The 23,830-nt window shown below is 45.2% G+C and overlaps 1 protein-coding gene and 1 pseudogene across 5 annotated transcripts in view; one reads left to right on the forward strand and one right to left on the reverse strand.

The window, feature by feature from the left end:
* Positions 1 to 23,830, forward strand: part of WWC3 (WWC family member 3) — a 120,596-nt gene that overhangs the window by 54,555 nt on the left and 42,211 nt on the right. For 3 of the 4 annotated variants that reach the window (XM_082865231.1, XM_082865232.1, XM_082865233.1), the window contains exons 4-7: positions 3,022 to 3,098; positions 4,249 to 4,328; positions 17,126 to 17,255; positions 20,330 to 20,476. In XM_082865231.1, coding sequence (XP_082721357.1) covers positions 3,022 to 3,098; positions 4,249 to 4,328; positions 17,126 to 17,255; positions 20,330 to 20,476 — 434 coding nt within the window. Of the gene's footprint in view, positions 1 to 3,021; positions 3,099 to 4,248; positions 4,329 to 17,125; positions 17,256 to 20,329; positions 20,477 to 23,830 lie in introns of those variants that run through there. The other variant, XM_082865234.1, reaches the window with a different exon arrangement.
* On the reverse strand, positions 7,504 to 7,844 carry LOC309977971 (V-type proton ATPase subunit G 1-like; annotated as a pseudogene). The gene has a single exon. The product of its transcript is annotated as a V-type proton ATPase subunit G 1-like (transcript).

Consider the following 23,830-nt stretch of genomic DNA (forward strand, 5'->3'; position numbering starts at 1 on the left):
AATAAAAAAATAAATAATGCGGTCCAGAGTCTTGAGCTTTTTCCTTGGACTCCACAAATGGGTTCCATTAGACTTACTGGCAGACATCAGGAACTGAGAATCTGTCTTTATAAACTGAATTATATCATTAGAAGATCTGCCAGTGTTTATCACTCTCCTTAGCATTTGAAGATAAAACGTACTCACTGTCTTAGGTACTTGAGTTGCCTTTTACCTCATTCCAGTCCTGGAATTTTATAGCTTTAGAGACCATGGCAAAGGTAACATGAGTGGTATCAATAAGTAAAACCTTTTACCATTTAGGATGTTTTCAGCTGTAAGTAGCAGAAAAGACTAACTCCCCTCGGCCTGGACAATAAGGCTGTCATTGTCACTTAGCAGCGTCCTCCAGGGGGTGGTGGGCCTCCCCATCGGTGGACTGGGCAGCTCAGTGATGTCGTGGTTTATCAGGGCCCCCCTCCAGGACTGGTCCAGGCTGAGTGTCCTGGGGGAGAGGCGGATGCCCAAGTGCCTCAGGGCTCTGTTAGTTATGCAGGAGAACTGGGGGCAGGTTGCCATGTATCTGTCCATCTGTACCCACTACACCTCCAGCGTGTGCTTAAAGGCTCTTTGCTAATTTTCCCTATGAAACTGCACAGACAGAAAGAGTTTTGGCAACGATTTCAGATCATTGTTACTGATGTTTAACGTTGTGGTTAACTTCCCTGGACTTTGGTGGTGGGGTTACTTTCTACCCGGAATGGGAAAGATCCCAGGTGGTAACTGTTGGCATTGTCTTCCTCAGCTGCAAGGTGACAAGTGGCCCCACGTGGAAGGAGTCAGCAAGCCGTAGGTTTATTTGCATGTTGTCTGGGCCCCAGTGGAAGCCCCTTAAGCTCAGGCTTAGGAACCTTAAGTCCCAGGAGTTTAATGTGGAGATTTTATAGAAATAACTTCTGCCTCTTAAGGGCATTGTCTGAGGTGTTGCTTTCATTACTGGTCTTAAATGAGACCAAAGAGTCAGGCAAGATGGAGGTTCTAGGATTTGGAAATAAACATTCTTCGTCTTAGAAAGAATTCTATTTAAGAAACATTTTACTCTGTGTTTTTGAGAGATTAGAATTCTAAATATAAGAACATTTGAGATAAATTTGGCAAACAGCTCCTCCAGATATTTATTTCCAGTAGATTCTAGTAATTTGAAATTCTGACTGGGGCTTAGAATAGTAGATTTTCCATAGAACTGTATTTTTTAAAAAACAGGAGATATCTGAACAGCTCAAATTAAGTTGGGATGTGGTTCTGTTTGCTGATGTGGTTCTATTTGAGGATATTAAATACTCTTGCTGTTTAAACCACTTGATGGCTTTCTAAAATAAATTTATTTATTTATTTTTGGCTGCGTTGAGTCTTCGTTGCTGCACGCGGGCTTTCTCTAGTTGCGGCGAGCAGGGACTACTCTTCATTGCGGTGTGCGGGCTTCTCATTGCGGTGGCTTCTCTTGCTGCGGAGCACAGGCTCTAGGCACGCGGGCTTCAGTAGCTGTGGTAAAAGGGCTTAGTTGCTCTGAAGCATGTGGGATCTTCCCGGACCAGGGCTCGAACTCGTGTCCCCTGCCTTGGCAGGCGGATTCTTAACCACTGCGCCACCAGGGAAGCCCCACTTGATGGCTTTGAGTCAGCTTCTCCAATATGAAATCAGGAGATGATTATAAACTAGTTTCTAGATGTTGACATGTAAGTTACCTGCATGACAGCCTTTGGTACCCAGATCAAAGGAGTAAAAGAATGGATGCTGGCCCTGCTGATGGGTCTTCTGAGCAGGTGAAACTAATGAAAATGACCCGGAGGCAGATTACACCAGTGTGGGGTGACTCTCAGATGAAGAAAGAGGAGCCTCCACAACTCAGGAAGGGACAGGAACCAAGTCACTGCAGCTCCAAGGCCTAAGAGAAAGGAGACAGAAGCATCAAGAAAAAGGGATGCAGAGAGGTGGATGGGGTGATAGAAATTAGAAATGGCGGAAATGGGAAGGAAATCCAAAAAAACGTGGATATATGTATATGTATAGCTGATTCGTTTTGCTGTACAGTAGAAACTAACACAACATTGTAAAGCAACTATACTCCAATAAAAATTAGTTTAAAAAAAGAAAGAAAAAAAAGAGAAAGAAACAGCCGCAAGCTGCTCCAGTTGCTGAGACAGCGGAGAGGGCTTGGCTGCCTGTGCTTAGCACACAGCTGGGCGGCTGAGCGCGCCCCATTCACCCCCAGGTAGTAGCCGTCTGCAGTCACGATGCTGTGTCTGTTAAAAGGCTTTAAGTCATGTGTGCTGCACCGCTGAAGAAAGCATTTATCTATGCAATGTGATTTAGCTAAACATCCCTCAAAAACAAGCTGCTTAGAATAACGGCTTTCGGGGAACCAAAAACATGGAAGAATAGCTTTTCCTCAAGCCTGCCAGATACTGATACGTGACTAGAAAGTTGTCTTTTTCATTTTACAAATCTTTGGGTTTTTTTTTTCTTTCTTATGTCAAAAGTCGTTCATGTGGAGACTATAGATATGAAGAGAGTGAATACAAAATCTTTTGCAATGAAACCATTGAGAATAGCAGTCAACTTTTGGGTTCTTTTCTTCCAGTGACTTCCATGGGTGCATGCATTTTAAAAGGAAGTAAAAATGGGTTCATACTGTATGTACTGTTTACATAGTTAGAATAGTTTTCTATACCATAACTGTACCCCTCCCCCCGTGTATATATGGTTTTTAACCCTAGTAGTTTTGCAGTTGAAGTAAACAGAGTTTTGATTTACCTATAGCCATATATTTTATTATGTGGAATCACGTAGAAGGGTCTCATGCAAAAATCAAACATCAAGATTCAAGGTTGTAAGATGTTAATCCTTCAGGAGCCAGCGCCAACTTGGAAGTCTGAGACTGAGAATTAACTACTTAATATGGTGAATCAGAAGTTCCTATCTATGTGTATTTATTTACTTTAAAGGATCCATTATAAAATAAAATATTTTCCTTCTGTTTAGCCTTCTTTGGATATTCAACAAATACAAAGTACGACCCATACCAAATTAAAGCAGAAATAGCAAGTCGTCGGGATAGGGTGAGTAAAACGAATATTTTCACAACTAGAAGCCCCGTATGTCTTTTTATGTAACATCACTTATCATGGTTCATTTTATGGTGGCCAGTGTGTATAACACCCATATTTTAGTAAGATTTTCCATTTCATGAATTATTACCACATTTGGTTTTACTTTCCACTTTTTTTTTCCGATAGGAAGGGAAAAGTTTCATTTTAAAGCCTCAGCCCATCTAACAAAAAATCACCTGTATCCCTCAGTGTGTTTCATGGGGCTAGATTCACCCCCTGTTTGGAAAGATTTGGTGACATTGGGGCCCAACCTCAGAGGGCTGCTTCCCTGTATTAGTGGGCTGCCAGGCCTGTCCCTCAGCAGCTTTAGCATCTGCTGTTCTTCCCTGGTGGCTGTATTCCCAGGGAAATCTTGCCTATGACGGCGTTTGACCAGAAGGTACCGGTGCTCCCTGCCAGTGGTGCCAGGTTCTTGGTGTGCCACCGTGTTCCATCCCTTCAGCCCCTTGTCTTGGGTGTCTGGAAGCGGGGACGGGAGACATCTTAGAGGCCAAGCCTCCTGTCCTGGTGTCTCAGTCCCTAAATCAGAGTGTCTCTTTTAGTGCTGTGGTTCTCACATTCTAGTACACCAACGAAAAACACCTGGGGCATCAGTTCAAAGTGTGAGCTCCAGACACCCCCCGCCTCGCCCCCACGGAGTTTTAACAAGGCCTGGAGTGGGTCCTATCATCTCTTTAAATAAGCACTGCAGGCGACTGACTTCCAGGTAGTGGGAAGCCATGCTTTGAGCAACAGGGTTTCCTAGGTGGGATCTGTGGGTAGTAAGCAGAAGAGAGGATGAAAAAAGTATGACAAAGTTTGCTCATTGCAATGTGTAAATCAATACCTTGAAAAAGAAAATCATTGCTGGTTCCAGGGCTCCACGTGGTAGAAAGCTGTTCGTGACCCGGGCCTTTTGTGTCTAAGCGAGCCGGCCCCTCTGCCAGGGCTGTTTGATATGCCAGGGCTGTTTGATATGCCAGGGATGGAAGGCCATGGAGAGAATGGGTGACCCTGTGAATTGCAAGGTAGTCAGAAACTTAGATGACAATGCTAACAACTGTAGAAATCATTTTTCACAGCTTCTTTTTGTGGAAAAAAAAATGTAATTTGTCTTTAGCTTTCCAGATTAAAACGAGAGCTGACCCAGATGAAGCAAGAACTGCAGTACAAAGAAAAGGGGGTGGAGACCCTGCAAGAGTGAGTGGCCTGCAGTGACAGAGGGAGAGTTTCCCTGCGATTTCCTGTTTGGTGCCGGGACATGTGTCCTAAAGCTTCATGGGTGTTCATTTTTATGCTTTTATTTATGCTTATTATTTGCCAATCCTAAGGATCAGATCTCTCTTTTCCCTGAAGATAGTTTGTTCTTGTTTCCTTGGGAAATAAGACCTTTATTTTATATTTACGCACATTCTTGATAGCTGTGCTGTCTGAAACACACATGGCTATTTACATTTGAATTCCTGTTTTGTTAGTTTTAATCTCTTAAAGTTTTTAATTCTAAAGTTTAAATTAATTGAAGTTAAATAAAATTAAAATTTTAGTTCCCAACCTCAGTAGCCGCATCTGAAATGCTCGGTCACATGCGACTAGTGCAGGTTTCCTCCACCTCAGTGCTCGTGACAGTTTGGACCAGATAACTGTTTGTGGTGGAGCTGTCCTGTGCACCAGAGGATGTTCAGCAGCACCCCTGGCCTTGACCCCCTAGATGCCAGTAGCACCCTCTTACCCAGTTGAGACAGCCAAAAATGTCTCCAGATATTGCCAAGTGTTTCCTGGAGGGCATGTTTGTCCCAAGTTGAGGACCACTGGGCTAGTGGCCACTGCATTGGGCAGCACAGATAACATTTCCATCCTCACAGTACTTTCAGTTGGGCAGCCTGATCTATAGGTCTTCCTCCTATAAAATTGACATCTTTACAATTAGAACTTTATCCCTACTAAGAGTTTGGGATGAAGTTCTTATCATTTGTGAGTTATATGAAGTGAGCAAATTCAATGAACAGGAGTTATTTTATAAATGGTGATATTGGTGGTCTGAAAGAATTAATTTTCCTAAGAAAGGGCATTGTATGCTTGTTGGTCCAAAGTATATTCCCTTTTGATTCAGAGCCTGGTTTCACTTGCTGAACTTGGGCTTGTGCTTCATACCTTCTGTGTTGACTCTTCTCATGTGTCAATGGGGACTGTCGTAGCTCGGTTGCTCTGACAAAATACTGTAGACTGAATGACTTAAAGAGCAGACATTTACTTCTCACAGTTCTGGAGGCTGGAAGTCTAAGGTCACGGCGCTGGCAAATTCATTATCAGATGACTGCCTTTTTGCTGTGTCTTGACATGGTGCTGTTTTTGGGTGGGGGGCTCTGGTCTCTGGTGTCTCTTCTGTTTCTTTAAGGACACTAATCCCTTCATGGGGCCCCACCCTCATGACCTCATCTAAATCTAATCACCCCCAAAGGCCCCATTTCCAAATACCATCCTATTGGGGGTTAGGGCTAACCATATGAAGTTTGGGGGGCATGAACATTCAGTCCATAGCAGTGATCATTGGGCTAAATTGTCCAAGTGCAGCACCAATGCCTGCTACATAGTCAGCCTTCAGCAAATGGCAGGAATCCACGTGGCTACGATTTCTTGGTAAATGTGGGCAGCGTGCCACTCTCTTGCATCCTGTGTGCAGACACAATGACAGTGTGTCAAATGTGATTGCAGTATTACTCTTTATAGGGAGGTTACACAGAATGTGTTTGACAAAGATAATGATCCCACCTCACATAAAGGGTAATTAACGGGCACGTCAAACCCTGTTGTTTAACATGAGGTTGACATTCACTTTGTTAATCACCCAGGATTAGTTTGGTTGATGATTCGTTTGTCCGCTTTTTATTAAGGACATATTATAGACACCAAGGGAGACACAATAGAAAGGTGAGCTGGGTCTTGCCTGGAGGGGCTTGGCTTTTCTGGCCCTGAGACACTGCCATGCCCCCTGCAGGTCCCCCATGTGGCAGGGTTTGGTAAGCTGTCCACGTGCTTAGCATGAGCTGCAGGCTTTTAACCTTACAGTCAGCTTTTTGCTTTCTCTACCACTACCTGTAGCTGTGTGTGTGTGTGTGTGTGTGTGCGCGTGTGCGCACATTCTCTGGTGATTTGGATCTACAATGGGAGTTCCTTTAATTATCCCTAGTCAGTACAGCTTTTTATTTTTTATTTTTTTTTGCATGCCAGAAAGTCTTTACTTTTAAATGATTTTCAGTACACCAAGTAGTAACATGTAGCAAGTTCTTGAATTCCATCATCTAGTAATTTTTTAAATTTATTTTTTATTGAAATTGATTTACAGTGTTGTGTTAATGACTGCTGTGCAGCAAAGTGACTCAGTTATACACATATGTACATTCTTTTTCATATTCTTTTCCATTATGGTTTATCACAGGATATTGAATATAGTTCCCTGTGCTATATGGTAGGACTGTCATCTAGTAATTTTGATTAAGGGAAACTAAAAGCAGCCCAAACAATGATACTAGCATCCATTATTCTAACTCTTAGCCGGAAAGGACTATTTTAAGGCTGGCTGCTGCATCACATAGGTTACAAATAACTATTTACTACTTTTTCATAGATAAAGCCCCTGACCTTCAAGAAAGATTTAGGGGAAAAAAATTCATCTCTTTCTTAAGAAATTTTTTTTTTAACTACATCTAAGAAAGAAAAAGTCAGTATTGATATATATGCTGCTTGAGCGAAAAGGCATAGGAAAAAAGACAGTGTATACCCATTAAATTCCAAGAAATATGAGGTAAAAAGATAAAATCTTGGGACTTCCCTGATGGCACACTGGTTAAGAATCCACCTGCCAGTGCAGGGGACACAAGTTCGAACCCTGGTCTGGGAAGATCCCACATGCCGCGGAGCAACTAAACCCGCGTGCCACAGCTACTGAGCCTGCGCTCTAGAGCCCGCGAGCCACAACTACTGAAGCCCGTGCGCCGCAACTACTGAAGCCTGCGTGCCTAGAGCCTGTGCTCCGCAGCAAGAGAAGCCACCGCAATGAGAAGCCTGCGCACCGCAATGAAGAGTAGTCCCCGCTCACGACAACTAGAGAAAGCCTGCACACAGCAACGAAGACTGAACACAGCCAAAAATAAATAAATAAATTTTAAAAAGATAAAAATCTTTGGATAAGCCCTAAGTTTGTACAAAGAAGCTAGATTTGCTGTTCTGCAGAAAGTGAAGGGACCTACTATATAACATACAGAAATAATTTAATGACTTTTCGCAAGACTATGACTCAAGCCTTGCTAAAGCTTCATATTCCATGAAGGGATCGAAAATGCCAATCCATGCAACAACAGGTGGTTTTTTTCTTCCTTTATCTGTTTTTGTGGATTTCTGGCTGGATATCGCAGTCAAAGGCCAAGAGGTTATCCAGGAGTTCATCCCTGTTCTGCCGGAAGTAGGTCTGGAGGATGGTCATCTTCTCCTGGGGGTCCTCCACTTCAGTGCTGCAACTGCCATGGGATCCCAGAGCCGCGGCCTCCTTGGCCTTGAACTCCTTCTCCCTCTGCAGGCGGTACTGTTCGCTTCCAGCCTGGGCTGCTGCTTTGGCCTGCTTCAGCCTCCGGTTCTTTTCTTGTGGTCCTCGGCCACCTCCTTGGCGGCCCGCTTCTCGGCCTGGAGCAGCTGCTGGGTGCCCTGCGACCGACTGGCCATGGTGGCGGCGATTCCAAGGCAGCAGAGAGCGGCCTAAATCGGCTCGACCGTCCGCTCGGGTCAGTTGACCCAGCCGCCCAAGCAGTACAGCTTTTTAAAAAAGTTTTGCTTAAACAAATCAAGCTGCATTTTCAATATCGGCTACTGGTTTTGTTACTCTTTTTGTCCATCTGCTGTGGTGCTTCCCGGCGCAGCAATACCTGTTCTGTGATTTTGCGCCATACAGCCCTGCCTGCCTCCAGATGCTCCCATGCCTGCTGGGTGCTTCTCTGTGCACCGTGGCCGTGCCTTCCTGTGTCACTTCCGCTAAAGGGCTGGATCAGAAAAAAGCAGAAGCAAATCATTAAATTTGGCAGGTCTTCACAAGTTGCTTGGACTGTCCAGTTGAATTGGAGGTTGATTTACTTCTGTCATTTGGCCACACTGTAGCTTTCTCTCTTCACCAGGGCGAATCAAGACTTCCCAGCGTCTCTAGATAATAGTGACTTTTCATGCTGGGCCTCATGCAGTTAATTTAGCTCTCACTCGCTGAAGCTCTGGTGCAGGTGATCGGGTTTCAGGGTGGTTCAGGAACACTGAGGTCACATGGGATCCCCGAGCCTCAGAGGGGAGCCCCGGCCGGCACCTTTCCCCACTGGCCCTGGCTTCTGTAGCAGGATTGCTGGGCCCAGTGCCTTTTCCTCTGCTTGGCCTCCATCACTCTGGCCACCTCCATTTCTTTATGTGAAGACAATGGTTATATTGCAACGTCAGCTTAAGACTGAACACTCTCAGAAATAAAAGATGTCAGGGCTCAGGTGACAGAGAAAACCCCTTCCCCTTAGCATTGCTAGGAAGTAAATTCATCTCTTGTAGTCAAGGTAATTTTAAGACTAGGAAAAGACGGCCTCAGTTGCTCCGGGTTTATTGGACGGGAAGCAGAAGCTGGCCTGGGAAGAGTTATAACTTTACACCTGTAGCCGGAGCGGAGTATGAGTTGTGCACTTGCAGAGAGAAGGGCTAGTGCTGTTTGATCTTCTTTCTGCTTTCCTTAGCAAGAATCCTTAGCGATGGGAAACATGCCCCCTGCCAAGGGGACGGTCCTCACTGCTGGATACCCACCCTCCCCAGTGGAGGCTGAGGGGTGGCCTGAGGGAAAGTTCTGGACCTGGCCTTGGTCCTGGGGGACCCAGCCCAGCTTTCCAGATGGAGCTGCCTCTCGAGGCAGCTTCTAGTTGGTTGCTGTGTTGTCACTGCAAATGGTCGGTCGCTCTATGCTGTGACACGAGCTCACGGGAAGGAGAGGAAACAAGGGTGCTTGTGCCGTGCTTAAAACGCTTTGCCAGTGAAAAGTAGACTGATACCTTCCTCTGAGTTACACAGGCCATGTGTGAGATGAAAACAGCCTCTTTATTTATCTGGTATTGCAGATTGGCTGTTGTGTTTGGATCAAATCATGCAGACAGGTATTATTTATTGAGAAATTTGGAAAACCTCTGGTAAGCATCGATAATGTGATTACCCCACCCCTACTGTGAAATCCTAAGTCTGAGCACAGATAATACGTGAGCTGTTACATGTAAATGGGCTTCTCAGATATTATTTCCAACATCAATTTAAGGCAGAGACCCTAGATTTTCCTCCAGAAAATTTTCTGCTGTTCTTGCTTCCCAGAATAGCCCTTGTATTTTTTTCCAGAGCACCTCACCGAGAGTTTGGCTACTTATAACATTTTAAACTCGACTTGTTTATCTTGGTGAACTTTCCTGGCTAGCAAGGAAATCCATCATTATGCTTGGGTCCAAGTGAGGAAAAAAGAACCTTTTGTATTTTTTTTTTAAGTCTATGTATGTTAATTTTTGTAGATGGGAGCTGGCCGTGAACACATTCTCTGGGTTAATGATAGAACGTGTGTGTGTGTGTATAATGTATATAAACTTTTAATGATGGAAAATGTCAAATATACACAAAAGTAGAGAGAATGGTATAAGGGAACCTTTCTGTACCCCTCACCCTGCTTCAACAACTAACCAAACAATGGCCAGTCTTGTTTTGTCTGTCACACAGCCTCATCGCCCAAGCTCTTACCGCATTATTGAAGCAAATCCCAGAGTCATATTTCATCCATAAATGTCTCTCCTAAAGTAACGGACTCCTTTTGAAAACATAACTATAATACCTGTGCCACTTAGTAGCAATCTCTTAATGTTGTCCTTTCTCCAGCAAGTGTTCCCATCTCCCTGGTTTGTTTGGGTCCGGGTTCCGACAAGGTCCACACCGTACGTTTGATTAGTGTGTCTCTTAATCTCTACCCTCCTCTCCTTTTTTCTTTTTTCCTCCCTTTCTTCCTGCTGACATCTTATTTGTTGAAGAAGCTACTTTGCTTGTCCCAAAGAATTGCCCTGATACTGGATTTTGCTGCTTGAACGTGCGCGGCGTCACTTAACACGCTCCACTGTCCCCTGCTATTTACGTAAACGGGTGTCATTAATCCGAGAGGCTTGATCTGACTCAAGTTCAGTTTCATTTTCTTTTCCTTTTGGTCAGGAGGTGCACACTCTCTGGTTGTCTCTTTTATTGTGTGGTGTGAAGATTATTAGTGGGGTCTGGCATTGTCAGCCTGATACATCCATTTGTAATGTTTCCCATCAGCTTTTCACGTAATGCTGTGCACGTGTAGACACGAGGTTTCAGGATAAGTTCCCGAAGGTGGGTTTGCTGGGTCACGGGGTAAAGGCATTGACCGTATTCTCCTCGGGAGGGTGGCGCCATTTTGCATTCCCACCACTAGTAGATGCGTCTTCCTGTTCCAACCACGTGGCCAGCACAATGTGTTGTCACTCACGCTTTTGCATTTCTGCCAGTCTTATCGGTGAGAGATAGTGTCTCAGTGTCGTTGTAATTTGCATTTCTCTTGAAGCCCTTTATAAACATCTTCAGAAAACAGGAGCAACGTTTACAAGTCATGAAAGTCTTCAGAAAAATCAAACTTTTCCAGTGAGAGAGCTACTGGGTATCGCTGCCCCAAAGTTTCTGAAGCTTGTTTTGAAAAATTGTCTTCATGTAACTCATGGCTAGCACCCGGGGGCAAGGGGGGAGGAGCTAGAATGAGGATGTCTGCAGCTTCCCAAATGGGTGATGCCCAAGAACGTGCTGGATGTGCCAATGGGTGGGGGAGAACTCCCTCTTTAGTGACGCTAGACCTCCTGGGCGTCTGGAATGTTCCTCCTGTTCGACTGTGAGGTGTCCTGCAACCGGGAAGCTCGTTTAACATCACTTCTCCCTGAGTTTCCCACGCTTCTGTGCCACCGGAGCTTTTTCCCACCGTGCCACCTGTAACGTCCCCAAGTGCTGACATGGTGGCTGCTCGTCCTCACACCAGCCATGGGGTTCTTGTAAAGTGTCTCTGCTGCGTGGCCCCTGGTGGCTCTCTCACTTAGAATATGATCTAGACTGCAGATGAGTTGGCCCCCATCCTCACCTCGTTCCCCCAGTCTCCCCCTCACTCACCTGCGTCAGCCCGCAGTGCAACTCGCAGCTCCTTGTGCCTGGAACTCTCTCCCCAAGTCTCTCGTGCCTGTCCCCTCCCTTCCATAGTTCTCTGGACAAATGACACCTCGCCAAGGTCCCTGCTCACCCCTGTATCTAAAAGCAGCCCTCTTCCCACCCTCTATCCCCATACCTGGCTTCGTTTTCCTTGAACCACCAGTTGCTGCCTGACCCGGTGGTTTCTTTCTTGTCATCTGTGTCCTCGCCTAGTGTCACGCTGTGCGAGGATGTGGACTTGGCCTGGTTCCATACTCGGTCCTCGGGATGCAGCCAGCTCCGGGTGCAGGGCAGGGCTTGGTGGGGTGAGGGGACCAGCCCGGGGGCCGTGTGGCACTGCTCCTGGGACACCGGGACCCCCTGGGCGAGGGCCTGGGCTGCGAGCATCGGGGAGGTCTCTGCATCGGCCCAGGTGCCTTCTTATTAACTGCCCTCTTGCGTTTCCTTCTCTGCTTCTTACTGTGTTATATTGTGTTTTAAGAAATCCTATTTCTATCACTGCTGTTCAGATCACAGAAAGGGGTGCTCGTTAAACGCGCCAGTACCCACTTTCCGTGAGGTGTGTTCTTAGCCCCTGGGTCAGCCTCTTTGCTTTGAGCCTTTTAATTGCTTGATGACATTCTTCCGCTTTGGGATGCTGTGATGAAGTTAAGCCCGTGTGTCTCCTGCAATAAGAGAGAGTGACTGCACTCTGCGGACCATTCGATACCACAACGAGGCAGCATTAGACTTCGGAATTAGCATTTTCTGTCCGAGGGGATTTAGTGGTTTCAGAAGAGAACGGGATTGTTCACAGGTAGCGCAGGCTTAGACCAGCAGTATCCCATTACCGTAGCACAGAAGCTACAGCCCATGCTAAAAGGCCAGCGCTCCTCAGATAACAGTAAAACATACAGAAATGGGGGCGGAAACAAAAAGAGCGTTGTTCCCATCGTGAGACGGGTCTGGCGTTCCACGCAGGACCGGCTGCTGATAGAAAGCTGCCGGAAGCTTTGTGAGGGTCGTTCAAGGCCCCCTGCCAGGGCTGGTGATGTAAAAGGTAGAGTTGTAACAACACTTCTCATTCTTGGGGCTTGTAATGTGTGGTATTAACGTGGAATATCTTTCGAGGCCTGGCAGCCCTTTTCTTCAAGATGTGGGTTTAAGAGTCCATTTGGTTTTACTTTTGTCAGACCAGTTCTCTTGACATCTTTTTTTTTTTAATTAATTAATTTATATTTATTTTTGGCTGCGTTGGGTCTTCGTTGCTGCGTGCAGTCTTTCTCTAGTTGCGGCGAGCAGGGGCTACTCTTGGTTGCAGTGCGTGGGCTTCTCATTGCAGTGGCTTCTCTTGTTGCGGAGCACGGCCTGTAGGTGTGCGGGCTCAGTAGTTGTGGCTCGCGGGCTCTAGAGCGCAGGCTCAGTAGTTGTGGCGCATGGGCTTAGTTGCTCGGCGGCATGTGGGATCTTCCTGGACCAGGGCTTGAACCCGTGTCCCCTGCATTGGCAGGCGGATTCTTAACCACTGCGCCACCAGGGAAGCCCTTCTCTTGGCATCTTAAGTTGAACAACAAATATGGACACTTGAGGGCAGTGGGAGGGGGAGGTTGATGAGAATCATCTTGAAGATGCTTTCTTAGCGGTGTGTGGTCAGCATTTGAAGCTGTGCCTTCTTTTCTCTCTAACCGTTTCTTTCAAAGGCAGCCAGTAAAGAGCACCAGTTTACTTTGGGACAACATCTGACTGGCTATGTGGGTGGCCCTCAGATTTGACACAATGCGAGTCTGGAGGCCTTGACCCTGAATGTATTGCTAGCCCGGCAACAGAAGAGGATGAGTGTGGTGTGAGGGGCCTCAGTGTGAAGCTCACTGTGCCTCTTATTGGCTGTGTGACCTTGAGCAAGTCACTTAACCTTCCCGAAGCTGCTGCAAAATGTTGAGGGGTGAAAAGTAAAGGCTGTGTGGTCTGTGTCCTGGGTTTTTTTTTTTTACACCGGGTCTTAGTCCATTCAGGCTGCGTAACAAAGTGCCATAGACCGGCCAGCTTATAAACAACAGAAATTCATTTCTCGTAGTTCTGGAGACTGGAAGTCCAAGATCAGGGCACCAGCACAGTCAGGTTCTGTGTCTGGTGAGAGCCAGCTTCCCACTTCACGAATGGCCATCTTCTCGCCGTGTCCTCACATGGCGGAAGGGGCAGGGGAGCTCCCTGGGGCCTCTTTCATAAGGGCACTGATCCCATTCATGACGGCTTCTCCCTCATGACCTGATCACCTCCCAAGGGCCCCGCCTCCTGATCCTGTCACCCTGGGCATTAGGATTCCAGCGCGTGGGTGCTGGGGGGACAGAAGCATGCACATCACGTCGCACTGCGTAATAACTTGTATTCTTACTAATGCCGTCTTTTGTTGAGCCCTTGTCAACTTTCCGTCATCTTATTTGAGATGTATAAGCGCTGTTTTGAGCTCTTAATTAAAATTAAAAAAAGAAAAAGCTCTTTGGCAGTCACAGATGTTATGATTTTCTTCACGAAATGGAATATATTGATATTTTAGAAAGTACCAAATCATTGAGTATATCCTCTGAATTTGACCAAAGTTTTAGAGGGAATTTGGAAAAAGGGAGAAAACTCCCAAATAAGTGAATTTTGCAGATGCGATGGAAGAGGGTGCCTGTCCTTTGAAGTTTTTGCTAGATGATAAAGCAGGTGGGCCCTATCTTGGCCACTGTGAGCAGGAGGGCACCCAGGGGTAGCAAGGGCCATCGCTGCACCTGGTGATCCAGTTCGGGCTTGACACCTGGGAGGTGTAGGTTTGAACCCTGGCTCTTCCAGATCTCAGCTTGTCCTCTTGGGCTACTTAATCTCTCTGAGCCTCAATTTTTCCATTATAAAGTCTGAGAAGATTGTGCTCATCTCATAAAACTGTTGAGGGGATTAAATGAGATGACAGACATAAAGCATGCAACAAGACTCTGTCACCTAGTAGTAGGTGCTTGATACACTGAACTATTTTAATATGCTATTGATATAATTATATGATTTAGTCAAATAATATGTACTGTATCAAATATGGCTATATAAGGTTATATTTATATAATAATAACTTTTTACATAATTATATATTCTACAATAATACGTAACTATTTTTAAACAATAGTGTTTCAGAGATTCCTAGAACTTTGAGATCATCTTCTCTAATAGCTTTCACACCTTTTAACAGTGGAATCTTTTCCCCTTTCCTTCCCCTCAAATGACACCTTCTGTGGAAGCAGACTGTCTGAGACGGAGCAAAGGGACGGGCTTGCCGAAGCAGGGGTGAGGGTCCCCGAGCCCTGTGTGGGTTCTCCCTTTACTCCAGCTCACCACTCCAGGACACCCTCGGGACAGAGTGAAAACAGCTGCTCTCGGTCAATCTTCATTCCTTTTCGAGGTCTCAGAGCCACCTGGGTGGAGCTGAGGTCAGGGCCCGGGTCCGTGGCCTTAAAGTTGAACTTTCGTTCTCCGACGCGCTTTGCAGTGTCTGCCGATGCGAGGCATTACAGGGTTGCGGATCCCTCTCCCTGATGGGAATCGGGGCCTGTTTTCCTCCAGGTAGCGGCCATTCCCATTGTAGATGCTGGTGCCTTGACAGGCAGCTGGCGCAGCGCCTGGCTTTACTGATGGCTGCACTTAGGCTCTGTAGCTGCTAAAAGCTGTAAGGAATTCACAACACCTAAGTATGAAGCTGGAGCTGATGTGGTTAGCATCTTACGTCGCGGCCTTAGCAGTGGTTGTGTGTCTGTACTCTCTGACCATTTGATTAGCACTGATGATTAAGGAATTGAAAACATTTAGTTCAGTGCAGTAGAGTTTCATTTCTCTATGTGGGTGTCAGTGTCAGGTGACGATCCATTTGCTGTATTTCTCATTCTGGAGGAGCCAGTAGGCCTGGTTAGCAAAGGCATTGGACATTAACTGTTATAGAGAAATCACACTTTTTTGGCCTTGGGTTTTTTGTATGGAAATGATGTAACCCTTTTCTACAGACTTCATCAACCTATGTGGGTTGTGGTTTGTGACATTAAATGAGATGTATTGGAAAGCCTTTTATCAGAAGATGGATATAAGGAGATATTATTACATAAATGAGTCTAGATTCTCTCTGCAAGAAAAGTTGGGCCACTTCCTAGACAGATGCAGTGCTGGGAGATGGATGGCCTTTGTTCCTGCCTTGCATTAGAGACTCCTGGTTCTCCATAGAACAGCTGAAATGGAAAAACACATGGCCAGGTCATGCTGGGATGTAGGGGTGTCACCATTCAATGTGTGGGGTCCCCCAGTGCATCTGTATCCGCTCTCCAAGGAAGAGGACTCGGGACCAGGTTTCATAAATATTGTTTGTTGCAGATGGCAATCATAGCGGTGCTGTTGAGCCCTGAAGCCCTATTTCAAAGAGAGGGAATGATTTCCTGCTTGTTCTCTCATTCCAGTGGTGCTGATAGCTCAGATCAGCTCTGGTGCTGAGTTTTGCTGTGAGTTGTGACATTTGTAGCCAGGAATTTGTTAATGATAATAAAGTACCGGAGTTGGTGCACTTTTTACTTTTTCTCCCATGAGTAAGGAGACTGAGCATTATCCTGGTAATAATAATCAGTGCAGACATTATACGCCAGGTCTCTGCTAAGTAAGCCCTTTCCTTACATTTCTCATTGAGTGGGAGGGACAGTTTTAGTGTCCTCATCTGAGGCATGAGGAAACTGAGGTTTAAAGAGGTGAAGTGTCTCGCCCAGGGTCCCACTGTAGAGCTGGAGTGTCACCTGTACTCACCAGCATGCCAGGATGCTCTTGTGAGTGGAACACAAGGGCGTTTGGGCTGGCCGTTAAGCATCTGGATTTTCGGGTAACATGGGGGAAGCAGTTTAGAGCTAGAATCTGTGTCATGGTGGATCTGGTGACTTTCCAGAGAAGCAGTTCATTCTGTTTCTGGACCAAAGTCTCTTCTTCAGCCCCGAGGGCTTCCAAGGCTTAAGACTTAGGTATGGAAGATGTGACCAAGGACGAGCTACAGGAGGCTGCCTGCTCTTTGCAGGCCGGAGCCAAGCCTAGTCTCTGTCAGCGCTCTGCTTCCACCACCCAGAACCAGGCCTTGTGCGCCCCGGGGTGGGCTGGCTGGAAGGAAGGATGGATGGAAGTTAGCTTGAATGCGAAGCATGAAGGAAGGATGAATGGATGTTTGAGTAGAAGGGGAGTAGTAGATTGAGAGAGTGATCAATTAGAACCAGAATAAAAGAAAGATAGAGGAGCCATAAGAGTTTCCAAGTTTTGTACAGGGTGTCCCTGTTGAAAGTTCACTACTTTTTGCTGTTTCCCATATATTCTTCTTGTACACAGATTTCATTTGTATGTTTATTTAATAGACATTTTTGACCACTAAGCCAGATGCTGGGGATAAACGAATAAGACATGATCCTGCTCTCAGAGAGGGAAATTTAAAATTTCAGGAAATTTTTAAGCCAGTGAACTCGTTGCCTGAGCATTAGTAGAGAACACAGGAACCCTGCCTGGAACGTCCTCACCTGCAGAGGATGCTCTTGGAGCAAAGGGAGCCGTCCACCAGCAGTCTCATCTGGTGTTCACCACGAACAAGGAAGGTCTTATGGGATCTTTGTTTTTCTTTGTCAAAACATTGTTTTTAACTGTTTCCCACCTTTCTCTGAAGCTTTTAAGTTTTGGGTTGTTACTGTTTAATAGAATGTTGTAATCTCGCATAGAATGACTCATGTTTCTTTTCGAACCAGGATTGATCGTAAGATGTCAAGTGCTCACACCAATTACAAACTGGATGAGGCTCAGGCTATAATGAGCGAGCTCAGGACCATCAAGAAAGCCATTTGTACAGGCGAGAAGGAGAGGCGGGATCTGATGCAAGTAAGAGGCCCGGGTGCACTTCAGAGCCCACGTCCGTCTGTCTGTCTGCCCACCTGCTTATCTCTTAACTTTATTTAATAATTAAAAAAAATATATATGTATATATATATATGTTTACTATATATATATTATATATTTATTATATAATCACACATATTTTAAAGACATACATGTATGTATGAAATATATGTATATATGATATCTTCTGTATATGTGTCTGTACATATTTATAAATATTTAAAAATATGCGTATTAGTTTCCTAGGGCTGCCATGACAAAGAACCACAAACCAGGTGGCTTAGAACAACACAAGTTTATTCTCTCCGAGTCTGGAGGACAGAAGTCTGATATCAAGGTGCGGCAGGGCCACGCTCTGTCTGAAGGCTCTAGGGGAAGCTCCTTCCTTGCCTCTTCCAGCTCCTGGGGGCTGCTGGCAGTCCTTGGTGTTCCTCGGCTTGTAGACGTATCACTCCAGTCTCTGCCTTTGTCATCACGTGGTTTCCTGTGTCTCTGTGTATGAATTTTTCTTCTTATAAGGACACCGATCATTGGATTAGAACCTGCTCTAATCCAGCATGACCTCATGTTAACTTGATTCCATCTGCAGGCCTTCCTTCCAGATAAGCACACATTCCAGGTTCTGGGGGTTAGGACTTCAACATATCTTGTCGGGGGACACAATTAAGGCCACAACAATGGGTGATACATTTGTATTGTTAAATAATCAAAATAATTCAACGTCTGTTGTAAGAGTTGCTGTCACCCCATTCTCTCACCTCTTGTAGCTGCTTTCATTAGCTTCTTGTACACCCTTCCAGACACTTGAAAGTGTGAACACGTGGCCAGCTGCCCTCGCAGAAAGCCGGGCCTGTGCCTGCTGCCCCGTGGTAGCTTCCGCACCTAACCGTTATGCCCTGTACCTTTTCCCGTCTCTGGACTCAGAGTTCCCTCCTTCCTGGATATGGCTGCATAGTATTCCACCGTGAGGACAGACTTTTTTTCGTTGTAGCTTTATATTGCGTTGTTTTTTTGCCCCTTGAACTCCTGTAGTTTCTGTTATTTTTAGAAACAGCTGAGTTTTTTCAGATACCCATGCCGGGCTCCTGCTCGGTGCCGGAATGCATCTGATGCTCTCTGTTGTGGCTTTTCTTTTCGGCTCAGCACACCGAGTGAGCACCTGGTGCTGGGAGGCATTTGTCTCGATTCTGTAGCATGTAAGACACAGAAGGACATGGGAGCAAAGCTCAGACTCGTAGGCCGAGTGCAACAGGTGCGCACATGACTGCCTTGCCCGGCAGTGCTTCCTAACGTCAAGGGCGTGAGGCTGGAGTGTCCCTAGGCTGCTCGTTCAATTGCAGATTACCAGACCCTACCCCAGGTCTCCTGGATTAGACTGTCTGGGGTTGGGACCCAGAAATCTGTATTTTCAGATGCCCTGTATTTCCAGGTCATGAGAGGTAAACGGTCAGTTGTTAGATTTTCTCCGAGGCCTGGTAGCAAGGAGAACAGCAGCCGTCTGCCGAGGCCTCTGTGTGCCGCACTGGGCGAGGTGCTCTGCGGACATCACCCATGTGATCCAAGCCCAAACCCTGGCGTGAAGCAGGTGGTACTTCACCCCAGGGACACGGAGGCCTCGCCTGGGACGTGGAGCTGGTGTCCCTGCCCCGTTCTTTCTGAGAGTGCAGAGCTGGCCAAGCCACCCAGTTGCCTCGAGTGGGTTCCCCACCACGGAGGCTGGAGATAGAATTTCTGGAAGAAGCTTCAGACCCCAGCATCTTCTCTGAGCTGCTCCAGGGAGACGCACAGGCAATGTCTTCATCTAGTAAAATCAAATAAGTTGTTTCATCTTTGTTATATGACTGTAGCAATCTTGGCCCATTCCAAGACACCTTTGTCTAGATCCCGAGGCAGCTACCTGGGGTACACTGTGCGTGGGCGTCTAGTGTCTGCAGGAATATCTGCTGAATGTGAATGCATTCACAAGTCTTTTATTTAAAAAATTTTTTTTCATATTTTTCTCTTATTTTTTTAGATTTCTTTTTATGGGGGTATAGTTGCTTTTCACAGGTCTTTAAAAAATCTTAGAAAATCTGATTTCTCTTTAACTTTTACCCAAAAGGGTTCCCTGTACCAGAATTTATGCTTACTCTAATTTTTGGTAAACTGACATCCATATAAGATGACTTTTGACCCTGTAGCATTGTGACTGAAAAGCCAGGTTATAAGAATATGTAAATATTGTCTGGGAGCTGTTTTCACCTTCTGTGTGGTACTAAAGACCTCAAGGCGGCATTCGTCTCTTTTGGACTTATTTATTGATAGACTATTTTGGATGGAAATACTTTCCCCCCTCCCCTTTGCTCTGTTGAGGTACACTTGACAAATAAAATTGTATAAATTTAAGGTGTACGTGATGGTTTGATATACACATCTATTGTGAAATGATTACCACAGTGATTACCACAATAAGTTAACACATAACTAACACAATTAGTTAACACATCCATCACGTCACACGGTTACCTTTCTTTTTACATGGTGAGGACTTTTAAGATCTACTCTCTTAGCAACTTGCAAACATGCGCTACAGTATTGCTAACTATACTCACCATGCTATGGACATGAGGTTCATGAGATCCGGGGACTTATTCCCCTTACAGCTGGGACTTGGTACCCTTTGACCAGCATCTCCCCATTTTCCTCAGCCCTCCAGCCCCTGGCAACTGCCTTTCTACTCTCTGTTTTGAATTTGGCTTTTTTGGAGGGAATGCTTATTTTTTCTTTAGGAAACACAAAGGTTTAAAAAACCGTAGAAGTGGTACCACAGTTGTTCTCTATATTATTCACATGCTGCCAGGAGAACTCAGTTGCCGTCTGATTTAAATTACTACGAGTTTCATGAAAGGTGCATGTGCTGATCGACATTTCTTTTGAATCTCTTGAGAATGGAGTTGGGGCCGGCCTGCTCTCCAGTAATGAAGCTGCCGACCTGGAACAGGAAGGAAATGACCGCTGTGAAAGGGAAGAGAAGCATCGCCATCGCTGCTCAAGTCTCTTGTTTCATTCTGTTTCAGAGCCTGGCCAAGCTGACCGATGGCTTCAGGAATAGCTGTTCTCTTACCGACCCTCTGCAAGAGTTCCCTCCCAGTGCGGGCGCGCTGGGCGAGTCTTTACCTCACCAGTTCTGCGATGCTGGGTCTCAGACTGAGGTCATCGGCGAGGTACACTCACTGGGCAGGGGGAGGAACTGAGTGTGCCCAGAGAGAAAAGGACTGCTTTCGTGTGGCCGTCACCCATTTCTTTAAATTTTCCACTTTCCCTTCAAAAATGTTTTGACTTTTGTGCCATTAAGTTTGAAGAAAGAATATTGTTTTCCACTTCTAGCCATCTTGAAGGTTCAGGGGCCTGGGAGGCAATTGAATGGCTTATTACCTCTATCCTTGTGATTCACATTCTTAGAAAAGGCAGAATCCTTTTGAGAGTTGAGTCTAGATGTTTCTTGGCAGACCTATGACTTTTCAGAGCATGGATCAGCTAACTTTTTCTGCCAAGGTCCAGATAATAAGTGTTTTAGGCTTTGCTGGCCATGCAGTCTCTGCCATAGCTACTCAGCTGTGTTGTCATAGTACAGAAGCAGCCGTTGGCCATATGTGAATGGGTGGATGGGGCTTGTTCCAGTAAAATTCCAATAAAACTTTATTTACAGAAAGAGGTGGTGGGCCGGATTTGGCCTTCGGGCCATAGTTTGCTGAGCTCTGGCTTAGGCCAGTGATTTTCAGAGGCTTTGTGGCTGTGTCACTCTTGGCTTATACTTTGATGCTATTTCTTATTCTTCTAAGAGAATGTCAGGAAATTGAATTGAATTGAAATTAATTTTGTTTGGGACTTGGAAGAATTTCATAATGCCCCTTTTGATAATTAGTAAAGCCTGGAGTTAGCCACAAAAACAAAATTGGCAACCATCATTTGAAGCAGGGTGGTGAATACTTAAAGACACTACTGTTGTAATGGCATTGAGTGAAGTTTTACATTTATTTGTTAGAAATGGAAAAACAGTTTGGATGGCTTCTTTTTCTTAGGGCTTACTAAGTAAAGATGAAATATCAATGGAATGCAGAATGCCTTCCTAAAATTAAATAAATAAAAAGAAACAAAAAGAAAGGAAAACCATTGACTAAAAAACTCTGGATTTTAAATAATTAGCTGATATTTTAAAATGTCGACAAATAGTGCCCCTTTCAGGGGCGTATAATATAGGAAATAATGCCTCTGTGTCTTGGATGTCCTGAACTGCCCTATTTGCTGTGTTCCCCTAATTGTTCTCAAAAGTACACTTGGACATTTTTTGACTAGGTATCTTGGTTTAAAACAGAGAAGAATCTGTAAGTCAAAAATGTCTGGCATTTTTGCCTAAAGATTTTGGCATGAGAGAAGGAAAAAAGTATGATACTTATTGAATTCCATGAATAATTCATTGCTGCTCAACATAAGGTTAGAATTAGAATTTTTAGAGACTCTTAACTAGTTTGAGAGCAACAGGTAAGATCGAAGGTTCTGTAATGATTTAGCTAAGACTTTCTAAAAATGTCAGGTGGGGAGTGGCTGGTTATACAGCTATAATAACTTCAGCAGTAAATTATCATTGTTTATGAGTTTACTGGGGCTGGCCCTGGCAGCTTCATGGCTGTTACCTCAATTTACGTAGTGGTTTCCATCTTCTTTTGACAGACGAGGGGGTCAAGGTGCCAGGTTACCTAAGGTCATGTAGCCAGGGAGAGGCAGGTCTGGGTTTGAATCAATGTCTCTGATCCCTAAACCTCTGTGTTTTCTACTACATCATGTTATAGAAAAATATATCAAAAGGCTATAACTGCATTAGTTAGCTATTGCTGCATAACAAAACATCCCCAACCTAGCATTTTAAAACAGCACACTTTTATTATCTCACATTTATACTGTGGATCAGGAAACTGGGCTGTGTCCTCTGCTTCAGGGGCGCTCAAGAAACTGCAGTCAAGGTGTCAGCCAGGGTTGCAGCCTCATGGGAAGGCTTGACTGGGAAGGGTCCACTTTCAGGCTTACATGATTGTTGGCAGGATTCAGTTTCTCACAGGTTATTGGACTGAGGGCTTCTGTTCCTTACCATATAGACCTCTCTAGCACGGCAGCTTGCTTTGTCACAGTGTGGAAGCCAAGGGAGTCTCCAGCAGGAAGGAAGTCACAGTCTTTTGTAATCTAATCACAGAAATGACTTCCCATCATCTTTGTTGTATTCTTTTGGTTAGAATCAAGTCATGGGTCTAGCCCACTCTCAAAGGGGAGGGATTTCACATGGGATGAATCCCAGGAGGTGAAGGCCATTGGGGGCTGTCTTAGACGTTTGCCTACCTCATGTAGTTATCACTTTGAGTTAGTTTTGTGGGATGGGCATTGATGTAATCAAACATGCTTTTGGAGCCCACGGCTTTGCAAGCACAGATTTGTAAGCAGTACAAGCCTAATGTTGGAATTTAGCAGTTGGGGTACATGTCGTAGGGCTATGTAGGATCCATGAAGCAGGAACCTGTTGGATCCGTTTGGCTGTAGGCTTTTTTTTTTTTATTAAAATGTCCATTTCATTCTCACAGAAGAGTGCAAAATCAGAGCTTAGAGGTTCATAAATAGCATTGAGAAGATGTTTAAGAAATGACATTTATTTGTCTTGATGATGAGCCGGCTTTAGGGGTCTCTAATGAACAAGGTGACAAGGTGACAAGTAGCTCATATCCAGTGTAGAGAGTTTCTGCAGATGCGGTGCTGCAGCCTAAATGCATTTACATTGAGGACACTGTGGAGAGAGGCCTTGGGTGAGGCTGCTGAAATGTGTAAAATCGTGACACATCTCATTGGCGAATGCTCATAGTCTCGTATAAGGCATTTCTTCTTGCCATTCAAGGCGATAAAGATATAAGGAAATTCCCCATTGACCTGTCTCAAAACTCGTATCAGTGAATTCATTGCCAGTCATACAAGTAGAATATTTCCAAATATTTGTCGACACGAGGTCATTTAAAAAAATAAAAACTTAGTAGTGGCCGTAAGGTATGGCCGAGTAAGGTCAGATCTACAGATGGAGCCGATTTATTGAAACTAGAGTCGTGTATTTCCAGGAATGAAGGAAGACGTAACCAAGGTGAGCTGCAGTTGCCTCTCACGCAGGTCTTGTTTGTTTTGTTTGGGAATTTGTTGGCTTCAGTGTAATTGGTATGAAAATATTTAGGTGCAACTAGTGATCGCATCAGAGCTCCTCATTTCAACTCTTGACTCCTGAGGCGAGGCGGCCAGTCCCAGGCTTTTCCGTGCCTTCCTTCCGTCCTTTCACCTTTGATTCTTTAACGGGCTGCATAGCAGTCGAAGGAGTCCCGTAGCCAACACCTCACACAGCTAGTCCGTCTTCTTCGGATCTTGTGACTTTTTAGGAGAACACCATTGTTTTGTGTTGATTGAGGAGTGAGAGCATAGACTACACTAGGCGGGATGATTTTTTTTGCTTTTCTATCAACTTTGAGGAATTCCCTATTTCTTTTAAAACTTAA

Source organism: Leucopleurus acutus, assembly GCF_964270905.1.
Source record: "Leucopleurus acutus genome assembly, chromosome: X".
Classification (NCBI taxonomy): Eukaryota; Metazoa; Chordata; class Mammalia; order Artiodactyla; family Delphinidae; genus Leucopleurus; species Leucopleurus acutus.